The sequence below is a fragment of the Vidua chalybeata genome, chromosome 18, assembly GCF_026979565.1.
Source record: "Vidua chalybeata isolate OUT-0048 chromosome 18, bVidCha1 merged haplotype, whole genome shotgun sequence".
Taxonomy (NCBI): Eukaryota; Metazoa; Chordata; class Aves; order Passeriformes; family Viduidae; genus Vidua; species Vidua chalybeata.
This window is the reverse complement of record NC_071547.1, coordinates 8,201,630-8,225,556: the sequence shown is the minus strand read 5'-3', so window position 1 is coordinate 8,225,556 and position 23,927 is coordinate 8,201,630. Positions and strand designations below refer to the sequence as shown.

The following is a 23,927-nucleotide window of genomic DNA, read 5'->3' as shown; positions in this document are numbered from 1 at the left end:
TACCACATGAAACTGCAGTTCAGATGTTCCCATCTTGAACAAACAGATAAACCTTGTAGTTTGCTTTGAACTTAACAGAGAATTTAACAGTGGTGAAGCTGTATGAGGCACCAGCCTGTCTTGTGTCTGACTGTACAGTGTTGCTGTTGTACAGTTGCCTATCAAAATGCTTCCCCATGGAACTGGCAGAAACCTTGAATTCCCTCCCCAACCCCCACCCTGTGTGTCTGTCAGCTGCAGACCAAGTCCCAGCCAGATCACAAGAACATCCTGAATCAGTCACAATAATCTGCATTTCCTTGCCAAAGATTTTATCTGCTGGGGGTGCAAATTGTGCCATCAAGGTTGCTGGTGTTGAAAAATCTGCACCCTTCTGCTCCCCAGCTCTTCCTTTCCCAGCTAGGTTAATTTATCCAGAAGAATTAATTGAAGGAACAAAGCTGACAAGTTAGAAAGGCCACACAGCAAGACAGCACCACTCTGAACATCTGCACAGTTTGTGTATTTGATTAGGTACCTCAGCACTGGCAGATTATTGTTGTTAAAAGCAAGTCTTACTTTTGCCATTTTCATACAAGACTCTCTCCTGCCATTCTGCAGATGTTTGTTCTCTGTATCCCCACATTGTTTAAAAAAAAGACGAATGCTGATAGTAAAAATTACACTTGCTCACTCGAACACCTTGCTGTTTACATATAAGAAGAATTGTGCTGGGGTGCAATGACCCTAATGAAAGATGTGACACGGCCTTCAGCAAGAGCTGGACGGGACCCTCAAAATCTGCTGCTTTCACACAAATTGTCCTCCAATATATATAATGAAAACCTTCTTTTGTTTATAATGACAGATGCCACAGGGGTTGTATATTTGGGTATTATTTTTTCTCTAGGAGTGTTTATTAACAAATGCTTGCAAGTTTTATGATGTGGTGAAAACTGTATCACTCATGATAAACAGGAAGTGCTCAGAGGTATTGTATTACCCCATAATGCAACACAGATTCCAATAGCTTGGCTCTTTTTCTCAAAATATGGTGACACCACTTCCTTTAGGAAATTTCTCTTCACAGCTTTCATCTGCTATAGAGATGCAAAACTACAAAAGAAATATTTGTTTTTTAAAATGGTGGTTCATTAGTTTTGGACTGTAGATACTGATGTCTAGAATTTATACAGAATCTATTAAAAATAAGCAGTAAAGACCTTTTGAGCTGTCAGATCAGTGGATTGAACAAAGTGCAAGGAAACAGGAGACTGATACCTGCCCTCTCTCCAGCAGCATAGGTATAGACAGCAAAGATGCAGATTTCCCTGCAGCCATAAACCTGGAGCTGCCTCTTCTGCACTTCCATGTCAGCAAGGTCAGGACCTGCCCAGCAGAGAAGAGGGAATCCTGTTTCCTTGTCACATGCCTAGGAAAGCCCAGTGTGACAGTTTGTATGTGGAACCTTCATCCAGAATTGCTGTGCTATTGGCCTGCAGCTTACCCTAAAGGCTGCCATGCACTTGTCATGGGATGTACAGCCATTAATGCTGGCTGAATGTTCAACCCTGGTGAAAATCTCAGAATGCCATTGGTGTACTGTCCCCTATCACTTGTTCCTGTTCAGCCACTGCCCATGGTTTAGATTACATCTAATAACAGCAGACAGGCAGGACGTGTACTTGTGCCATCAGAGTCATCAGCCGCACGCATTTGTGCTGAACGTCACCCAGCAGACGCCGACGTCAGGGAAAGCAAGTCCTGGTGAGCTCTTTTTAGAAGGCCTGGCATCATTCCCCAAACTGGTTCTCCCTGAATAGACTTGTGTGTCTGCCAGGGGCTTCACTTGCACACTTGCAGTGGGGTCTGGATATCACCCCTCCAGCGAGGACCCTTCTATTCCCACAGCTCAGTCCCACTACCTGTTCGTTTTACTTTTAATTTACATTCTTCCCCCTCCATATTCTCATTTATTCATTCTTGCATCACCCTTTTCCCTCTGTCTTCACATCAGCCAGCCTCTTCATTACAAAAGTTCCCTACATTTTTTGCTATGAGCAAAAAGCATTAAAAATGCAATATTTAGACAACATAAAATCCTAATAATCTTCTTTCTACATGCTTTGACTTCTGCCTCTGCTGGAGGCATCACTTGTCCTGCCTACAGCTGAACCAAGAATAAGTGTGGGGGAAACACACTGCATGTTCTAGTATTTGTAAATTATTAGACTTCTGAGGTTATGTAATAATTTTGTAAAATTATGTAAAAACTTTTATTTTCTTAGCAATCAATGATACCAGAAACAAGAGACTGATATTATGTACTAGCTAAATCTTATTGTAAGAACTTAATAGCCTTCCAGAAAATAAGGCTTCAGCACAAGAGAACAGGGGTCATGTAGCAGGACCTCAGTGAAGACTCACAAGTCGCTGTAATATGCTGTGTAAATACTTAATATGCATATGTTTCATTTTGCCAGTCATGTAAATTAACTTTTTATCTGGTTATTCAATTCTCTTATCATCCTTAGCTTGTTTACTGAATTTCATGTCTTGGGCAAGATGAAGCAAGCTCATGAGGAGTAGCTGGTTTTCAAAAGATACAAGCTCCAGATAACCGAGGACAAGTAAGGCACACAACAATATTGAAATCACTCAGAGTTTTATTGCAGCTGACTGAGACAGAGTGTGCTTTGAGGCTGGGAAATTTCCATTACTGAACTGCAGGACAGTGCCTGGATACAGCTACAACTGCAGTTGAAAAATAAAAGCAACTTAATTTTATATAGACAGCTACAAAATGTCAGTATATTAGTTAAAATAGCTAGGTTTATATGATAAGCTTTTAAAGTTGCTGTAAATTTGATTCCTTTAAAAATATTTAGAGTATTATTATAAACTACTTGTTCAAAACTAAGCAACATAAAAATTACTTGAAATTTCAACTGTGTTTTCAAACCATATTTGTGAACAGCAAAACTAACCAGAACATGATAGATAATACAAGACATCTCCTACAACAGTGACAGGTTCTGACAGTGACAGAATGATACCCAGTGCAGGATCAAGGCTGTTACTGACAGAATCATTCTGCAATTAATAATCTTTTGTGCTCCCCTTGGCATGCACAGAACAACCACAGCAATCTGTTTTCTCATCTTAACTCCATGGTGTCTAAGCCACAGTAAGCTCCATGCAAAGTCCATCAGAATGTTGAATGCAGAAGAAAGGAAATACTGGGGGGGGAAAGTAAATTTGTTCTGGCACCAAGTGCCCAGAAGTTTGGATGAAAGATTGTTTTTAACCTCCCAGCAGTGCAAGATTACAGCAAGAGCCTCATTTTCGTTAAGGTTGCTTTACACTGCAAAAGCAGTGGGCAGCATTCACATGAAGATCAGTCTCAAGGGACTTCTGATGTGTGTCACCTGTTCAGTCAAGCCCAGGTAGGTACTGACTAGAAGTTATCACCAGCTGAGGCTCTTTCTGAATCTTAGGATAGTTCCCTGTGGATCAGAGCTCATATCTAAGCAATTTCAGGAACCATCACCATGGTTCCTGAGTGTCTTAGAAGTTAAAATATATCTTTATAAAACATTTTAACATGTCTTATTTCTCTCTTTCATCACCCCCGCACAAAGGCTTGAGGTCTTTTTAAATAATTCCGGTGAAACTGCATGTACTTAATGCCTGTGTTTGGTTGGGATGATGGAGAGGTTCAGGTTCATGCTGACGTACTCGTACAGCAGCTACCAAGAAAGCCATGGCTGCAATGTCCCACGCAAATCACACAACCAGTATAATTATGATGATTTCAGGAGATGTGGCTTCAGTTTTAAATTAGCACAAAGATCTGAGATGCCTCCCACCCCCACTACAGAGGGGCACCATAGGGCAGCTCCATGGTGTTTGTCCTCGGCCTGACCCGGCACTGCTGATCCCAGGGCTCAGGGGCCTTGTGGTACAATGTTCCTTTTTCAAGAGATCTATTTACAGAACAAGAATTAACAGTTAAAGCAGAAACGAGTAACAGTGCAGGGAATTTCTAGATCCTGATTGTAGGATGAACTCATTCATGTGACTCCTGAACTTGACTGAAGATGGAGACAGTCCAAACCATGACGTATTAACACTGACTTAGCTAATGGCTTAGCTTTTTCTTAATATTCCTGTTCCTGCTTACACAAACTCTTCTCAGCAGTGCTTTGATTGCTGTTTGAAATAAAAAGGTTTTTTCCTTCTGCTTCTCATTATCTGCTATCATTTTTTAGTAAGTATCCCCTCTTCTCCCCCAACACAGCCCTTTATTTTGATCATGGAACTCATAATTTTCTTAAAACACGTTTATGTGCTTTCCAAAATTGAGGCTTTTACGTCACTTCGTTAAGGCAAAAGTCCCAACATTAAGTGCAGGTAATGGCAGTGTACTTAAGTAGGCTGGATACTGATTGATACCACCTCCCATCTGCTCTGCCTATCTCAGCAACTGCAGAGCTCTGAAATACTGCACCGAGTTCTGTCACGGGAGGAGCTGTTGGGAGAGCGTGCCACAGCCTCTGACCACTTACTCGGGTTTAATTGGATTAGACATATATTTGAACACAGCGCTCAAAGGAGCTGACAGTCCTTCCACAATTTCCTGGCCTGCCTGCTCGGTTTCCTTTTTGATCAGACACATCCCAGTGAAGGTAGAAAATAATCTAGATACACACCAGTTTTTAATTAAATTTGGTATGACAGGCTGTGTTTAAGCTACATTCTCCATAATAATTTGTTTTGCATTTGCTGATGACAGATTTATTTATGTCTGTAATCAGAACTGTAAGCAAATTTTCATTTTTAGAGTTAAAAGAACTTTTAAAATAATACTGTACTTGGTTTCAGAAAATTTAAACACTTGTCTGAAATTTCTGAGAAAAATAATGCTGTGTGCAGAACACATCATGAAACAAAAACCATCATACACATGTAAAAATTAATACATCAGAAGCACTATCCCACTCAAATACACAAAACCACGAGCCGTAGAGTTGAATGCCTGTTAAGTACAGAGGGGAGTTAGATTTTGGTGCTTGCCCCTGACAGCTTTCCCTCCATCAGCCCAGGCTGGGTGGCACCTGGAGCCCGGGGGCCACCGGGGGTGCAGCCAGAGCCGGGACTGCCCTGCGCACCCCTGGGCAAAGCTGGCCCGGAGCCCGGGGAGGCTCCGGAGCGAGGGGTGCGGAGGGCACTGCACAGCTGGAAGCAGCTCCAGCACTGAGATGGTTTGGCCGATGGCAAAGGAAGCTGGTTCGGAGCAGGAAGGGCCAGAAGAAGAAGGTGGGATGCCAGAAATGACCTCGGCGAGCTGGGAGAAGCGAGACATGGTCAGGGACATGGGTGGGGACAGCCTCAAGGCACGGACAGATGAGAAGCAGCGGGGATGCTGGCAGTGGAAATGTCAGCAGTAACCAGAGGTTAGTACTTCTTGTCAGGTCACTAGAGAACTGCAGGGAAAAAAGGCACAAGTGGAGTTAAGATCCTTGTGCATGAAGTCCTACAAACAAGGAAAAGCTATTTTAGGAAAACTCTGCCTTGCAGGAGAACAGAAAAGATACGGCATTGTTGCAAGCAGCGACCATGACTTCAACTGAGATTTCACCTCCCCTACAAAATTTATTTACATTTATACGGGAAGCATCGAACAGGAAAACGTAATTGCATGTAAAAGCATCACGCTAAAAAGAGTTTGCAAAGCTGTGTGCTGAAGTCGGGAAGCGTCACAAGCGAACTCGCGCGCATGGCAGTGCCCGAGCTCTGGCGCACGCAGGGCAGGGCGGTGCGGGCCGGGCGCTGAGGGAGCGGAGGGCGCTGAGGCCGGCCCGGGCCCGGCTCCATTTCCCGCCCGTCACCTGACGCCTCTAATGGCGCCGCGCGGCCCACGTGACCCGCGGCCGCCGCGCCCCCTCCCCAGCGGCTGCGGTTACCGCAGTCCCCGGCCCCGCCCCCGGCCCCGCCCCCTGCCGCGCGCGGCCCCGCCCCGCGCCGCTCCCTGCGCGCGCGTCCTCGCCCCCCCCCCCCCCCCCGTTCCCCCCCTTTCCACCTCCCGGGCCGGGCGGTGCGCGCGCGCGCGGCCGGCGGCGCCTCCTCAGAGCGGCCGCGGCGGGTTCGGCGCTGACGGGGCCGACGGGCCGAGACCGGCGGAGCGGCCGGAGCGGGCGGCGCCTCTTCCTCCCTCCTCCTTCTCCTCCTCCTCCTCCTCTCTCCTCCCTCCCGCATCCTCCTCCTCGCCCCCCTCCTCGCCCGCCTCCGCCCCCCCGCACGCAGGAGCCGCGGTTCCCGGCACGGACAACATGGCGGCGGTGTCGGGGGCAGGGGCTGCGGGCGGCTCCGCCAGCGCCGGCGGCCCTGAGATGGTGCGGGGACAAGTGTTCGACGTGGGGCCGCGCTACACCAACCTCTCCTACATCGGCGAGGGGGCCTACGGCATGGTGTGGTGAGTGCGGCCGCCGGGGCAGCGCCCTTGCCCCGGACAACTCCCTCCTCCCTTCCCTCCCTCCTTCCCGCCGCCCTGCCCGGCCGCGGGCCCGGCCCGCCCTTGCCCTCGGGGAGGGGGAGCAGCTCTGTCTCGCTCTCCTCAGCTTTGCCTCCCTCTCCGTGTTCCCGAGGTTGTCTCCCCGGCATCACCCTTCTTTCCTCTCCCTCCCTGCACCCCCCCCATCCCTCGGTCGGTGGGTGCAGCTGAGCGTCTCGTTTCGTTTCGCTCGTGCCTTTATTTTCTTTAAATCTTGTCCCTCTGGAGTTGGTCGCTCTCGTTATTTCCTCCGTCTCCGTAGTGCGATTGCAGACGTTCAGGAAGGGGAGGGGGAAGGTAGTAAATCCTGCTGGCAGCCCCGCGTCCCTTCCAGTGCCCTGCGAGGGTTCACCTGGCTGCAGCAGCCCGAGGTCGTGGGGGATAAAAAAGGTGAATCTGAGCATAGGAGTTGCTGCCGCTGCCTGACTTTGCTCAGGACGTGCTGTCTGTGCTGCAGAGCTGGCCGGATTAGTGCCTGCGTTAACGTGTGCAGGTGAAAGTTCTCTTCAGCTCTCCTAGGTCTAAATTATATTGCATTCTAAAGACCTAGTCTGAGTCTCGCTGAAAAGCGATCGTGTATGTTTGCTGTGGGTAACATCAGTCTTACAGAGTGCCGTGAACGAGCTACAAAAAACGTGAACTAACTGGATTAAGAGTGTGAGATGGATTTTTTAGCAGTCTCCATGAATTGGGCTGATGCTGTCTGATCTGTGTATCTAAGGACTGGGTTATTAACCTGGCATGCTCAGTAGCCTTACTTAGGATTTCATATTTTGTCTTCCATTAGTTAAAAAAAAACCCTGTAGTCCTGAAATAACTTAAGGGATGCAGATGAAAAACTCCTTTTTGTTGCTGTTTTATCAACTTCCTTGCAACACTGCCTCTGTTTCTTCAGTATGGTTTTTGACCAGAAGTACTAAAAGCGACTTACAGGCTGTGACTGCGTGAAAGCTTTATCAGCATTAATTTCTCTCTCTGATGAGGAATCTTTTGTAAAGCAGTGCATTTCTCAGCGAGGACACCTTACAGCCTTCAGCTGTGTGCTACAGATTTTTATAGCTGTAGGTTTTTGCACATAGTCACTGAATTGTGCTGGCCTGTCAGGATGAAGTCATTGTGTGTTTCAGGGAGGGAGCTTTCATCTAGGCCTGAGTTTAGCTGGGAGATGAGCCTCTCTCTCAGAGTTTTGTGTTGTGGCCTTCACTTTTTTTTTTTTTTTGCTGTGGGAAGAACCTTCAAAATGTAAATCAGAAATCCCGTTTAAAGTGTAAAAATATCCTTGTTATTGTTTCAGTGTTAGAAATCACAACAGTATATCTAGTCCAAAATTTGTTGATGTAGTTTCTGGTACAGGCTGTATTTTATTATGGTTATTTTATCATCTGGACCAGGGTAAGGAAATGAGTGCAGATAATCTCAGTAGTGGCTGCACTTGTTTGCACTCACAGTCAGGTTTTTGAAGGTCCTGGGGAATAGCATTGCTGAGGTGGGTGCTGGGGACAGTCCAGTTCACTTCAATGGGGTGTTAAAAACTGTGTTTCACAAACAAAGTGAAAAGCTAAAATATTTCACCACAGATCAGGGACTGCAAGAAGCAGCATGATGGCAGCTGATGCCCTTTTTTGGCATCCCTGTGCCAGTGAGCAGATACAGGGGAAACGGGGCCACTTCTGCCCCTCCAAATGGTGTGTGGTAAACTTCTACACTGAAGCTGTTTCCACTTCAAATCCAAAAGGTTATTTTTTATTTGAAAACTTCTTCTGATACTTTGTCTGCTGTGAATGCTGTACAAAATCACTATCAAATTGATAATTTCCAAATCTCCAGTTCAGTTGAAATATGCACTTGGCTCAGTGCACTTGGCTGTAAAATTATTAACATAAAATGCCACATTACGTATTTTGTGCAATTGTGCCTTGGGTGTGAAATGACAGGGAACAAAGTCTCAGTTTATAGCGTGGACTTGATCAGGAAAGTGTTGGATGCACTTGTAGCAGTGCCATAGCAGCTGTGCTGTATTGTGGTGACTGCGATGAAATGCGATTGCCTATCAATCCCAGCCATGCAGGTTGTGCAGTTTACTGCTCTGTGTTTTGTGTTTTGCTCTGGTTGCTAATGCAGTGAGGATCTGCAGAAGCTTCTCCCTCAGGGGGTGGGGTAGAGGGCAAGCTGCGAGTGTGCAGATGGAGATGTTTCCTGCAACTGCAAAATCCATTTAAATTTGTACACTTTAATAAAGGAAAGCAAAGCAGGCCCTGATTGTTTTGTTTTAGACCCACAGCTAATGTGGAGCTCTTCGGAGATGATGGTTATTTACAAGTGCACTGTGCCATAAGGCTTGTTACTTGGCAAACGAGTGTCTTTTGACTCTTAAAATCCTTCACTCTCTTTCTCGTTTTATCCTAATTCTTATGTTTCTACATTATTGGATTAGGGATTTGAAAACAATAAAATATTTTCGATTATATGAGTAAAAGGGCAAATGAAGTATTCTTAGGATAGTGCTGTTATGGTCAGTCTTCCATTTTGATTTTGCAGCAGAGAGAATAATGTTTGAGAAATATTGATCACAACATAAATACCAGTACAGGAAATAGAGGAAGATGTTGGCTGAAGAGACTGTACGTGAATGTTCTCTCATCTGGATTTGAAAACCCTTAAAGGCATTTAACTATTTTCCCTAGTGCAGTCATTTTTTTACATAATCAGATTTTGAGTAAAAATAAACTCAGCAGAGCAGTATATTTACTGCTGTGTTGTGGTTGCACTTTCTCGGCTTCGTAAGCAGAAAAGGCACGTTATCAGGCCAAACCCCATCCTAATGTCCTCCAGTTCAACTCTGCCAGAATCGTTCAGCTTGTGATACAGGCTTCTGCCTTACTCTTGCTGCAGAGGGTGAAGTGGTAGGAGGTGGATCCCTGTCAGAGCCCCTTTCTAACCCGTTTTTGTTTTGGTCATTCTGCATGTGAAACTAAGGGCTGAGCACGGAGCAAAGTTTGAGCCAAAATCCTCAGCACTTCCTAGGACTGCAGGACATTCTTCGAGCAATTACTTAGTCATACAGTCATGTTTGTTACTCTGGCTTAATTTATCCAAATATACGTAAATGTGTGTTGTCTTCCTCTCTGCTTTCACTTAAGAATTGTTAATTCTTTTGAGGGGCGTTGGGGTAAAGTTCTTTAAGCGACTTTCCCTTTTATTCAGTGATAGGATGTTATCAGCATCAGAGTCAGATGGAATGCACTTTTAGACCAGGTCTGAGTGTTTCAGAAATACCTTTCAAATAATTGGGAAAGGTTGTTGGGGTTGTTCCTTTCTCCCCTTATGTGGGCTTGGTTTTATTATTAGTAGTAGTATTGTTTTAAAGCAGCCTGTTAACAAGCCATACTTCAAACACACTGGAACAGCAATAAAAACATGATAGAGTTGAGCTTTACATTTCCAGCGTGACTTGTTCTTCCTCCAGTTGATCAGCGGTAATTTGGCAAGGATGATAATTTGACAGTAAAAAAACAAATAATCATTTTGGAAAGAAATGGTGAATTGAATGTGATAGGGATGTTCTCATTTTTATCCTAGCTTTTGGAAGCTTTTTTTTGTCATCAAGCTTATATGAATGTGAAGTAATATCAGTGCTGCAAATAACTGCTTATAAATAAACAGTTGAATGCAGATGAGTGCAGTTGGAAGAAAATAACCTGCAAGCTCAAATCTTGGATTTCTTGCTCTGAATTTTCCATTTTACAAAGAGAGCTTTGTGTTACTGATGTGCTGTGAAAGAGTGATGTTAGAAGTTTAGGTAGTCAATAGGTAAATGTTAAAGTAATACTGAAAAGAATACTTAAAACACTTGTCAGTAGATTCTTTAAAGTTACACTTCTCTCTACTGTCTCATGGGACCGCCCTACTCTTAGAGCATCAATAATTTAAAATTAAGAGAAGCATATTAATAAAGAAACAAAACTGCAAAGAAATCTGGAATAGAATGATCCGCAAGGCATAGATATTGATATTAAAACATAAAATTTGAATGGAGTTGATGATTGCATAATAGTTTATATTGAGTTACATAAAAAGGTGGCTTTTGCATCCTCTGTGGGGGTCAGCATGGTGGCTGGGGTGGGCTGCTCAGTGGCAGTGATCAGAAAGAGCCTGTCATGTTTGTTCTGTTAACTCTTGCCTTGATCCAGAGAGACACAGAGCCCTTGATGATGGAGCCAGTGCAGGGATCCGTGCCCCTGTTCTGTGTGCTTTTAGGGAGCACAGGTTGGGTATGGGTGTCCGTACGTGGTAATTAACATGTTCTGTCTGTGTGATAAGGAGAGCAGGGAGCTGATACAACTCAGCCAACCCGCCCCAGTGCAAGGATCAGAGGAGGGAATTAGGGAGTGTAATTGGTGGCTAGTTATCAGCTTCTTCCCTCTGGGGAGAAGGCAGATGTGAGCGCTTCCCTTCAGTCACTCAAGCTTCTAGCACTTACCTAACCTGGCGTGGGAATCCAAAGGAGAAATTAGAGCTGCTTTTCCTGCTCTCCCCGGTGATGGACAGGTGGCCCCCACAAGCTGTGCAGCAAGGACGGGCAGCAGCCACTCACTCCGTGTCAGAGCTGTCTTCCAGGTTTATGGAAGATAAGAGGTAGCAACTTGTGCTGTCAGCCCACAGCAATGGCTTAGCTGAAGAGTGCAGCTCATGGACACTTGCATTTTATAAATAAATAAACATTATTCTAGCACAGCATGATCCATCCCATGGGAACAGACAGAGATAACTTGTGGGTTTTCTTAGAAGCATGCTTTATTAAGGAAATAAGGCTTATATGTTCACAGCATGTGTACGTGGCTACATCTGTCCATTTCCCATACCCGTACATATGGTTCTAGTACCTGTTGCCTGCCTTCCATCAAATCTGACAGATGGTAAAAGTCTTAAAGATGGAAAGTTATTCTGCAGGTTTCACAAAAATAGGTATTTTGCTCGAGTGAAGAGATCCTGTATGCTGCTCAACAGGGGAAGAGATTGTATTGGGGCACATGTGAAAAATCAGACTCCCTGAGGAGACATGACATGCCCCAGTTTCACAGATGGATTTATTGCTACTCCTGAGACTAGAAATGTGTATTTGTAGGACACCAGGCTCTGTTAGTTCAGTGGCTTCTTGCTCAGGGGTGGGGATCTACAGCCCAGAGAAGAGTTGGTGCTTTACCAACTGAGTAGGTGTAGAGCTCAGCTTGTGTTGAAAACTAGTACTTCGCCAACATAGTAAGTTTTTTTAATGCTTTTTCTGTTGATGCTTTGTCAGTTTTCAGCTGTGATCTAGAAATGAAAATAACTGATTGATTTGGTATTTAATGAAAATATTTTATGACAGCTTGCTATGGAATATTTCACAGCATAATGTAGGTTGAAGGGGACTTTGTGAGGTCGTGTAGTCCAACCTCCTACTCAAAGCAGGGCTGATAACAAAATTAGACCAAGTTGCTCAACATGTCCACTCAGTATTTCCAAAATCTCCAGGGATGGAGATTCTACAGCATCTATGGGCAACTTCTGGTTTTAGTGTTAAACCGATTGTCCAGTGATACTTTTCCCCTTAAAAACATGAGAGTTTGCCTTGCTGCAACTTGGGACCATCCCCTCTTGTCCTTTGTACTCTTTGTTTCTGAGAAGAATCTGGATCACTTTTCTCAGTGATTCCCCTTTATGTAACTTAAAAGAGCAGTTGGATATTTTCCACCACCACCCTGTTTTCCTCTCCCAGCTTATACAAACCCAGTTTCTTCAATTTTTTTTCTTTCATGTCACATCCTTCAGCTCCATATGCATCCTAATGGTTTTCTGCTGGGTTTGGGCCAGTACTGGAAGGGAGGAAAACTGGATGCAGAATTCCAGATGTGCCCTCACAGCAGGAATCAGTTCCCTTGACCTGTTGGCTGTGTGCATAACACAACCGAGTCCTTGGTCAGCCTTCATCACTGGGAGCTAGCACTGCTCATGGATAAAATTGGATATTGTTCTGATAATTTGGAGAAGGCTTTCACTTAAGGTGAAGTATTTTAGGAACTTTTAAAATAATATCTGGAAAAAAAAATCCCAGACCCAGGAACATTTTATTAAGTGATTTCAATTGTATTTGATTTTGATTTCCAGGTTGCTCAAATGAAGTGTATGGAGCTATAAATGTATTCAAAAATATAGCTTCTATGTTATTGTGTTGTGAGGTAAATAAAAATAAGAGTGTGATAATGTGAAATTCAGCAGTATTGTTCATTTCAGTTGATTTATCTGTGTGAAATGTGTGTTCTGTTAATTGGCAGGATGGTTATTAAAGACACTGGTTTGCTTGTGGATGAATCTCCTTTTCAGAAGAGAGCTTGTTTTCCTTTGCTTTAGTACAACTTTTGGGTCTATGTTTGAGCTATTCTCACACTCTTCTTTTTGCAAGGTGCACAAGAAACCAAATGCAGTTCATTGTCAGCTTTGAGCAGGTAGATTGGTAAGATAATTACAGCTTGTAATAAATGTCAGTGATTCAGATAGGGTTATTTGATGGTAGGTCCTTTGGCAGGGTTTCCTGTGCTCCATCGGGGGCAGGAGTTGGTTTCTGTTTCACGAGCATTCCTGTCTCCACCCGTTTCCGCTGGGGAGAGCTGGTGCAGGGACAGCCTCGGGTCCCTCAGTCCCTTCTGCACCCTCCTGATGCCCCGGCTGCCTCCACTGCCTGGGCTTGTGCTGTGCCCCTCCAGCCCAGTGACCTCTTAGTGGTGGATTCAATACTGGTTTGTGTATATATGCCTTGTAGAATGGCTGTAGTAGAAATATTTTTCAGTTAGATTTGGGCAGAATCTTCACGACAGTTGAGTTTTAGCAGAGTTGTGCACATGCTTTTATTGTCCATCTGTTTGCAGTACTCAAAATCACAACCACCTAAGTTCCCCTAAGAGGAAATCTTTTCTCTTGGAATTTCTTCTTTTGTATTATAAGAGAATTTTCATAAAATACTGAAATACTCTGTGGTGATTAGGATGCAAATGAGAGTTTTTGTTACATGGTGGAAAGTAATTCGTCTGTGTTGTGGGTATGTTTTAAGTACGAGCAACTCGCAATTAGGCTACAGTTTATAATGTGCAATTACTTCATTTTGCAGTTTTTCTTAACATTAGCAGCTGCCACTGCAGTACATTACTTCTTGCTTCTTCAAGAAGTAAGGCAGAAGGAAGGCAGATTGCTTCACCAAATATTGCTGATGTGTCCTGAGTAAAATTTCAGGTCATTTGAGCACTCCAAATCAATACTCCCCAAAATGCTTCAGTCCAGAATTTGCCCAATTTTATTGGGATTTGGATGTTGCAAAATATCCCAAATGACATTCAGGTTGACTTTTATATTGGATTTTTTTTTTAGTGTTTCATAATTGTGAAATAGCTTCCTTTCAGCTACTGTAGCCAACATGTCTTAATGCTGATACCTCCTCTGAACAAACCACCAAGCTGTGAATATGCTGAGGGTTTACTGTTGGCATGTCTTTTTAGAAACATGGAAAAAACATGCAGAAAATGCCTTGTAATCTGATACAAAGGGAAGTAACTTCTGATAGTGGTGAGATGCACACTCAGTGCTAGTGGTTTGGTTGCTTTGGTTTGCAAGTGAAATACTGAACTAACCATGGCAGAGTGGACAGTAGCAATGACCTTGTTTTCATCAGTGCTTTGAGATAGTTTTCATTTTGCAGTGATGTTTCTGTCAGGTTTAGGAAAATCTCTGTTTTTGAGTGTGCATGGATGATTTTGTTCTATTTTCTGTTGGAATGAAATACCGTGAGCTATCTCTTCTGAAGATTTATGTGGTATGGAAATAATTAAATAAGCTGATTTTAGGAGGAGTACATGGCATATACGTCAAATTAGAACCTTAGCAGACAAAGGACTAAACCACAATGGAGGATTTGTTAATCCTATCACCACTCACAGCTCTCTGGTAGGGCTCTCCCTTCTCTCTAGGAAAGGGGAAGTGTTTCCTGCACACATTTATGATTCCTGCTTTGCTGCTTGGGATGTGGTGGTTGTTTTCCAGGCTCTGGAGTAACAGTGATGATGTTGCTGACCTGTCCTTTGCTGTCCTGGTGGGTTTTTGTTGCCCCTTGAGGAGCCTTAAGCACAGGGGGAGGAGGTAGGCACCTCATCGGCTGTGTGGAGGCTGAGCTCTCCTGGGAGGCCCAGACACCTGAGCTGAGCTTTGCAGGGCTGAGCCTTGCAGGCTGACCTGTGCTGATCTCGGGCTGTGCTGCTGCTGCAGGGACAGCTTTTCCCTCTATGCCTCTACTCTGCCACTCCTTCTTCCTGTCTTGTGCTGGGGCCTGCACAGCTGGAGCATTTGCTGTGTTGGAAAGCTGGTTGAGCTGAAGAGGGACTTCATAAAAAAATAAAATTGAAAGGTGAGAAGTTGAAATGATGGATACAAAGCCCTGTGAGTGCTGCTGCTGACACAGGAGGGGAATAGGACTATGCAGGTAAAAGCTTCTTTACTGTTCTTGCTTCAGCTTGGAGCTGCTTTAGTTCTCTGAACTGACACAAAAAAGGCACTGCTCCAACCAAGAAAGTGAGAAAGGGCAGGGATGTGAGGCATAAAAGGGAGAGTGAACCACAGCCCCTCCTTTGAATTCACTGAGACCTTAGGTGATCTCATGTTGCTGAGCTCTTACAATTTTAGCCCAAAACTCATTCCCAATAGGAATTTATATACTGAGGAGAAAGATAGTGATATTTAATATTGTAATATTTTATCAAAAGTGATGGGGGCCTTTGGAATGAATTTATTTCACAGATGCCAAAGGGCCTTTAAACGTAGTGAAGTTTGTTAAATCTGGTATCGATGCTATCAAAGGAAATACTGGCAGTGCAGAGCCAGTAAACCTCTAAATAGGGAAGGGAAGTGGGAAGGGAAGAAATAGATAAAGTGAGATGTAAGAGTTTTCTATTTTCTGAAGACTAACTTGAAGTGGCTTAAAACAGAGTAGGCGTACGTGGTGGTTTGAAGTCAGCGTTCTACAGCTAAAGGTATGGAAAGAAAAATACACATTAGAAGAGATTGAGAGAATTGAATTTTTTTTTTTTTTTTTTTTTTTTTTTGCAAACAACTAAGATTAATCAAAGCACCATAAAATTAAATAACATCTTTAGCCAAACAGTTCAGAACCTCGGGTGAAATAGCCAGTATTTTTCTAATGTCACTGTTAAGGTGTAGTTCTAGACCTGCTGCTCTTCATAGTTCTGTTTAGTAGGTTCTAACAAAACACAAATCATCTGGTCTGCCACACCCAGGATTATGAATTGACTGAGCTTCTGGCAAAAGTAATTAATTTAACAGACTCCATTTTACATGACTAGCTATTCATTCTCAAAATACTAAGAGTGATCGAAGGAATTATACTGTTAAGTAATTATTATGTGCATAGTAAGTAGCTTAAAATTGAATTTTTTGCAAGGATCCATCAAACACTACTTTTCAAATTCTGAAAAATAAAATTGTGCCTTTGTAACCTATTAGAGCCTAGAATGGTTTGAGTTGGAAGGGACCTTAAGGATCAAGAAGAGCCAGCCCCCTGCAGGGACACCTTCCACCAAACCAGGTTGCTCCAAGCCCTCTCCAGCTTGGTCTGGAACACCTCCAGGGATGGGGCATCCACAGCTGCTCTGGGACGCCTGTGCCAGTGTCTCATCAGTATTAATTAGATTTATTTGAGCAGATGAAATGAAATGAAATGAAATGAAAGCAAATCTTAGGAAGTTATGAAAGTGCCTTAAGAATTTGTGGTATGAAGGGCAAAAACCTGTAGTAGATCAGATCTGAGTAAAATCACTTCAGAGTAATTATTCACCTTTGTCATGGGAGGAAGGAGTTGGCGTAATTGTAGCAGGAAGCTTTACTATTAGGATTGATTTGGATTGTTAAGAGGAAGATGACTGAAGCTGTAGGTGGTAAAGGTGAAGGCAGTGCTGTTCCAGTTTGACCCAGTAAGCCTCAGAGGTTAACTAAAAGCACAGTGGAGTCTGCAGGGGTCACATGGGCACCTTGCTATGGACTTGTGGTAAAATAAAGGGCACTGATTCAGAAATTATATTCCTTTTTTTCTTTGTTGGGTTTTTATTTGTTCATTGTTTTTTAAAGAATCTAATGGTGAGGTAACTCTCCATTTTCATGGGTTGCTGACTTTCCTACATGGCAGGAGTTAGTCTGTAAAACGGAATTTTTAATGGAGAAATGTAGATGTCTATTAAGATGCCCCTGTTTCTGTAGTTTATTTCCTGAAGTCTCAGCTGACAAACCTGAGAAATGCTTTGTTATTGAGAACTTCTTCTAGAGAAAGCTGAGAAATCAAAATGAAACTGTGACATGGGTTGTCTTTATAAACAGGTTTCTTGAAACAAGGCAAGTGTAATCGCAGTATAGGTAGGCACTTGTTCCTTCTAAAACCAGGTGCTGATTTTGTAAATTAGTGCTAATAAAAAAGTCTAATGAATACTACACTTGTCTTCAAAATATTATGAATAAATGGAGGAAAGTAACAAATATTTCTAGTAAACGTAGGTGTTTACAGTTGGCTACAATTGGCTTTAGCAGTGTAAAAATGACACATTACTCAGTGTCCTCAAATAGTCTTTGACTATTTTTATTCTTTTTCCAGTCTTTTCTCTTTATTAAAAAAGTCATACACTGTAGCTGCTCTCTGTGGTTTAATCATGTAGAAGAAGAAAGTAATTACTCTGAAGAAAGTGGAAGGGTTAACATCTGGTTATTAACAAAACAGCTCCAAACAAAAAACCCAAAACCCTCTGCAAATCTGCACTTCTGCAACCACCTTCCCCCATCCCCAAAAGTTACAGTGAACAGTCTGTTACAGTGGTTGTTACTGTGTCATAATATTGCATTATTTTATTTACAGGAGTCTTAAAAATAAGTTTAAGCTATTTGCATTGCAACTTGATAAATGTCAGTGTGTTGTGTAAATGTCCATGATTGAGCTAAATGTAGACTGAATGAAAAGATTAAAGATCTCCATAGATCAGCTTGCTTGCTAGGAATTATTTTTGACTTTCCTATTCTGTGTGTAAGCCGAATTACCCAATATTTCACGAAGATTCTTGTCTCTGGATATGCCCTTGGAATCATGTTTCCACAGCAACACAAAGCTACTGATAAAAAAAATCCCTTTTAAACTTCAAATCAGTCTTTTATTTAGAGTTGTAATTAGGATGTTTGCTGGTAGCGTTGTGTATTTTGTGTGTGTGTGCTGAGAGCAGCCTGTAAAACAGCCACGAGGTGAATAATCCTCGAAATGTTGGAAGAACATCCCATGGTGGGGGAAGCCTACAGGCAGCGTGGCAGAGGAGCAGGCAGTTGTTTTTCAGCGTGAAGGACCAGCCCTGTGTGGGATGCAGGGACTGCCAGGAGCTGGCTCCTTTCCTGCCGGCAGCTGCGGCGTGCTCTCACTTGTTCCAGTTCTGCCCCAAATGAAACACGCGAGGAATAGGAAAGGGTGGAAGAACATGCAGAAGGGGCTGAGCTTTGGCACTCGGCCACACGTGCCTGGTGAAAGCTTCCCTTGCCGCCAGGGAGTTCATGGGAGAGGGGCGCATGGCCTGAGCGGGCAGCGCTGTGGGCTCAGAGCTGCCGTGCCTTTCTGGTCACTGCTCTTGGAAGCAGCCCCGCCCTGGGCTTCTGTTTAAAAAGGAAGTTGGTACCAAAGAGTAGAAGGGAAAAAAAAACCTGGCTTTAAAAGTTATGTGGTGCAACTTCTTGGGTTAGATGCTCATTTGTTTATTTTGTGCAGCTGTGCCTGATGTTTTACTTAGTCAAAACTTTATTATGTATTTACAAGATACTTAAAATCGGGATTGATAAACTCTGCTGCTGGGGCTTGTATTGATTTTCACACGATGTTGCAAAAGTGTCTAAATAACGGTGCCATTGCAGGTTGTCACAGGCTAGTAACTACAGCTTGAAATAGGAATAATGTTGTGGCTACAACGGTTGGGCAGTTGTAAAATCTGTATGTAAATTTATCCCATTACAGATAAATAGCACTCACAGCTCAATGATTGCTTCAGCTTGTGAAGCTGCACATGATTGAGGTAGAAATAAATCCTCCCTTCTGAATATTTAAAGTGTTGGTGTCTAGATTCATCATAATGGGACAGTTCTGTGGGTGATGATCAGTACATGTGCTTAACAATTGGAAACTAGAAACTATAAACTGGCACTCTAAGAGTTCTTAATATGGGAACTGTTATTCCCACTTAACAGATTTTTATCTTCTCTGGAAAGAAGTCAATATAATAGAAAGTTCCTGATTTCAGAAGGTGTCCCAGTTAACTGCTTCATTGCAAATATAACCAGTTGTTGTGAGGTTTAGTAGAAGCTGACAGCCCAGACAGATAGGTTACACTGTGCACACTGGGACAGCACTGCCAGAATGCAAATAATCTAAATTTGGGATATACTGGGAGGCGGATGGGATGGGCTGTGGAGCTGATCCTGGTCGGACTGCAGGGGGAGCACGGGTGATCAGGAGTTGCAAATGAGATCAGTAATTGCGGCTGCGGCTGCAACCCGCAGAGATGAGCTGGTGCACGGGCTGCGGGGAGATGCACCAGGGCCTGCATTTGCACCTTCAGGGTGGTTTTCTTTGCAAATACTGGAATGCACACTATGAGCAGCATATTTCTTCAGCAGAGCTCTGGGGTGGAGTGTGTAAATCTGCTGCTGGTGGCAGGCAATGAACGGTTGGATGGAGGGAAAGCTTGGGAAATGGTTCAGTCTCCCTTACAAAGGACCCGGTTCTGTGAGTTTAAGGGGTTTCCTGCGTAGTCAATCAGTTATTTCAGTAGGGCTTCAGAGGCCAGATAGGGGTCTGGTAGTGGCCTGACAATTCCACTGAATTTGGTGGGGTTTTTTTTGTGGTCTTCAATTCCACTGAAGTTCAGTCTAATGTGTAGCTTTTACGCTTTCCTATAGCACGTGTCAAATCAAGAAAGCATTTTTTAAGGGTCACAGAGTTTACTTTAGGCAATATGTGCTTTAAGGGCTGTGGCTGGGAATGTGAAATGGTATTAACTAGATAATACAGATTCTCAATGTACCTGCATTATGCATGACATTTAAAATATTATGCACCAGCAAGTGTACGTGACTGCTTGTATGATTAGCTTCTTGCTCATAGAAGTTGAAATAATCCCTCGGATGTTTAATCAAGTTACAGAAAGGCTTATATTTCAAAAAGTGTGACATCAGAAATAAGTCCAGTATCCCCTTTAATGTTTCAGCTAGACAGTATTTCAGTGTTACTCCCCTCAGCTGAGGCAGTGGAAGCTTAGCTGCGTTAGTGTGGGGAAATCCAATACAAACAGAAACATGACTGTATGGGGAAGGTACCCTGGAGAGGAAACTGATTGCATCTTTATTCCAAATATGCAGCTTTTTTCCCCTAGTGAACCACGTATATTATAGCTGAAGCATCAGAAAGCAAAATTAGCCATCCTTTTCTAAATGACAGCATAAAGCTTGTGCTAAGAAAATGCTTGAAGGACTGTAGGTGAAACAGCTACAAGAGAGGAAATCTTGGTATGTTTCATTGATGAATTCATGTTCATGTAATCTGTACAAGGAAAGATAACATATTTTCCATCAATAACCAGCTCTTGCAAAACAATAATTGATTTATCAAATATTTTAAGAGACTGGGAGTTTTTATTTAAGCAGCATAAATGGGTAAAAATTGGCATTTATCCTTTTTGTACTCTGCATAGCTGCTGCTGTCCAGTCCTTTGAAAGGACGTAAGATTCTGCATTGTGGCAGAAAAAATGCTCAGGTCAGTACAGAGGAGGAGGCAGAAGGTTTGTTTATAATGATGAAATGGCCCATAGGATTCTTTCACAAATCCAGGTTGTTCGTGCTTCAGAGTTATTTCTGGTTTTGTTTTCTGCTTGTGACCGACCTCACTGGTCTATTGTAAACACCACAGGTGATGAGCTAAGAAAATTACTGGAGCCCAAGTGCTCTTGGAGGTGATGCCAAGTTCCACTTAACAGCACCTGGTTATTATCTATTTTGGGATGAGGAGCTGCTAATGTGTTACCTATACATGTGCAGTAGCAACAGTTGTAATGAATACTTGCTCAGCAAGTGGCATTTCAAAGCTCCCCATGGAACGTTTGAGTTCAGTGTTTCTAGAGGCAAATAAATGATGCTGTCTGTGAGTACAGGCCAGGGTTGGGGATGCAGGCAGGTCAAAGGGATTGGGTGGGAAAACCGTGCAAAAAGAATGTCATTACAGTTACATATGCATGTGCTGTATGAAGATCTTACTGATGACCCTAATTGACTGAATGATGTGTCCATTTGAATAATGAAAGTGAGAAATTTTAAACAATTTTGCATCCTGTGATGACAGTACCATCTCAAAAATACCTTGTTGCACCATATTTCTGCTTAGTTGTCAAAGAGCCTTGATGTGGCCAGGCATTTAAATTCCTCTGAGGTCTCCTTTTCTCATTGGATCTTTGCATTTTATTCTGCTTTACCCGGTCACCCTGGATGTCTCAGCAGAGTAAGGCAAATTAAAAGTGTACCAAAGAAAGTTCTGGGGCTCAATTATAGAAAACTGGTAGTATATAAAGCCTCCTTGGCTGGTATGATTATATTTTTATATTAAATAGTTGAGGCTAACAGAAATGTATGGAATGTAGGCTTGATTATTTTTTAATTTCCTAATAATGCAGTAGCGGGCTTGAGTAGGGACAAGAATCATATAAACACATCTAAATTCTAATTAATTAAATTACCATATACTTCTAATACAGTAGAAGATAGGATAATGAGATGCTTTGTAATTTATATAAACAAGACCATAGAAAACATACTAAAACTTGTTAGAATTCCTAGTCCAGATTTCAAAAAATTAGGTATGTTTTACTGAGACTTTTAATTAGACTCAGGCTGTGATATTCTTCATGAATGCATAGGCATGTTGAACAGAGATATTACTTATTGAGCCTGTTTATTGGTGTAGCTGGGAATGGAGTTCTGAGCTCCTGGAAAGAGTCTTGTAAATGTAGAAGGCAGTGAGTTCCTTACCATGGGTCACAGTCACTGTGATCCTCACTGTGCTGCTGCCTGCTCCCACTCATGTGTGTACCTGGATACAGCTTTCTTTCTTCAAACTCTTGTTATCTTTGAAACTGAACTGGGAAAGGTGTTGTCACAAATTCTCCATCTCTTCTGTTCTTCCGTGTCTGTTGCAGAGGTGGTGACAAGTATAGATTGATGGAAGCATGAAAGATTGTGACAACTGGTATTACTTGTGGGAGCTGGACACAGGATGTGGTATTCTGCTGCTTAAGAGATAATTTCTGAAGGTTTTTCTGCAGCCCAGAGTGAATGGGTTAACTCTAGATGAACTTTCTCAAACTTTTGATGATTGCAGCATTTAGAAAAAACCTCAGACTTGGTTGTTGCACAGGCTGATAAAGAGAACCTTTTTCTTTGTGCAGTACCCACGAACCACAGACTCCAAGTCAGCAGGGAAAGCCAATGGCTGTAAAGACCCAAATAGGCTGGTGAAAGAACAACAGTGTTTTGTCAGTTCACCAAACTAAAAGGCGTGTCACTGTCACCTCTCCCCATTTGATAAATGTAAACAAAATGCACCACCCCTGTGTTAAATGAATTCCCATTCTTTCTTTCTGAATTGAATGAATTTAATGTTCCTTGTAATTGATGTTATTGATTCTCTTCTAGTTCTGCTTATGATAACGTCAACAAAGTTCGAGTTGCTATAAAGAAAATCAGTCCTTTTGAGCATCAGACATACTGCCAGAGAACTCTGAGAGAGATCAAGATCCTACTGCGCTTCAGGCATGAGAATATTATTGGAATAAATGACATTATCAGAGCTCCAACTATTGAACAGATGAAAGATGTGTATCCTTTCAGTGTTATTTGGCATCATTAGTAATGGTTGCCTCCTCTCTTTTGATTGTTTCTTCCCCTTCATCCTCTTCCTTCCTAAATATTAATAAAAGTTGGCTTCTGTTATTGTAAATCAAAAGGGAAGTTAATAGTATTTGATCAGTTTATAGTTTCGATGTAGATGAGCACTAGTTTAATTCTTTCTTTTCCAGGAAAGGAGAATATCTTCTGTCTTCCAAGGCAAAGAACTCAACATTTAGAGAAGATTTAGTTTAGTCACATAATTCTAAAACTACATTTGATCTTAGTAAAGCTCCTGTTACAACTGGTTGCTTTGATGAGAAAATAAAATGGCCAGACTCTGCTATAATTGTCTCAAATTTTATTGAATTAAGGGGGAAGAAGATTTTACTTAACTCATTCCTGTCAAAAAAAAAAAAAAAAAAAAACAAAAAAAAAACAAAAACAAAAAAAAACCAAAAAAAAAAAACAAAACAAAAAAAAAAACCAAAACAAAAAAAAAAACCCACACCTTCTTTTCATTTTCATCGCAATCTTATTAAAAAAATAATCTGAATGAGCTATAGGGATTTAATATTGGGACAAGAAGGACTGTTGTGTTCAGTGTAGCATAATTAATACATATAGTAGACAAGAACAGCTGAATTTTTAAAGTGGGGACATGATGAAGAAAATTGATCAGAAATTATGAGATCTTCTACATTCCTGCTTTTATGCAATTGCAAGGAAGTATCTTGGAAGCTTATTACTCATTAACCAAAAAACCACCCTTTGTTTCTTGGCAAGCAGGATAGGAATCAGATGAAATTAAGATTCCAATAAAAGTCAAGCTCTACTATGAAGAAATAGAGGTTTATGATGATTGATTTGAGAGGATCACATGCTGGTGCCTCTTTATTCTATAAAGGGCTGCATCATGTAACAGGATTGATTGGATTCCACACTTGTAAAGCAAGAGTCAGCTACACAATTTCATAGTTGTCATCAAACAGACAAATAAGAGAGAAAAGGTGCTCTAGAAGTTTCCTTGGGTACTGTACGTTGATCTCTGACCTGACACCAAGTTTTTTTGCTGCCTTACATCTAATACCTCACAGATACATTGTGCAAGATCTTATGGAGACAGATCTTTACAAGCTCCTAAAGACTCAACACCTCAGCAACGACCACATTTGTTACTTCCTTTACCAGATTCTGAGAGGGTTAAAATATATCCATTCAGCCAATGTGCTTCACCGTGACCTCAAACCTTCAAATCTGCTGCTTAACACCACATGTGATCTCAAGGTGAGTTGAAATTTCTTACAGATTTTCCATGAATATGGGGTTTTTACTGGGTATTAATGTGATTTTTGTCCTGGAAAGATTGCCAAAACATTATTTGGTTTGATAAAATAATTATCAAGATTT

At 42.3% G+C, this 23,927-nt stretch overlaps 1 protein-coding gene across 1 annotated transcript in view; it reads left to right on the top strand.

Annotated features, from left to right (window-relative positions):
- Positions 1-6,093: 6,093 nt before the first annotated feature.
- The window catches only part of MAPK1 (mitogen-activated protein kinase 1), a 33,976-nt gene continuing 16,142 nt past the window's right edge, over positions 6,094-23,927 (top strand). Inside the window, exons 1-3 of the mRNA XM_053959086.1 lie at positions 6,094-6,454; positions 22,326-22,508; positions 23,615-23,804. Coding sequence (XP_053815061.1) covers positions 6,312-6,454; positions 22,326-22,508; positions 23,615-23,804 — 516 coding nt within the window. The 5' untranslated portion in view covers positions 6,094-6,311. The remainder of the gene's footprint in view (positions 6,455-22,325; positions 22,509-23,614; positions 23,805-23,927) is intronic.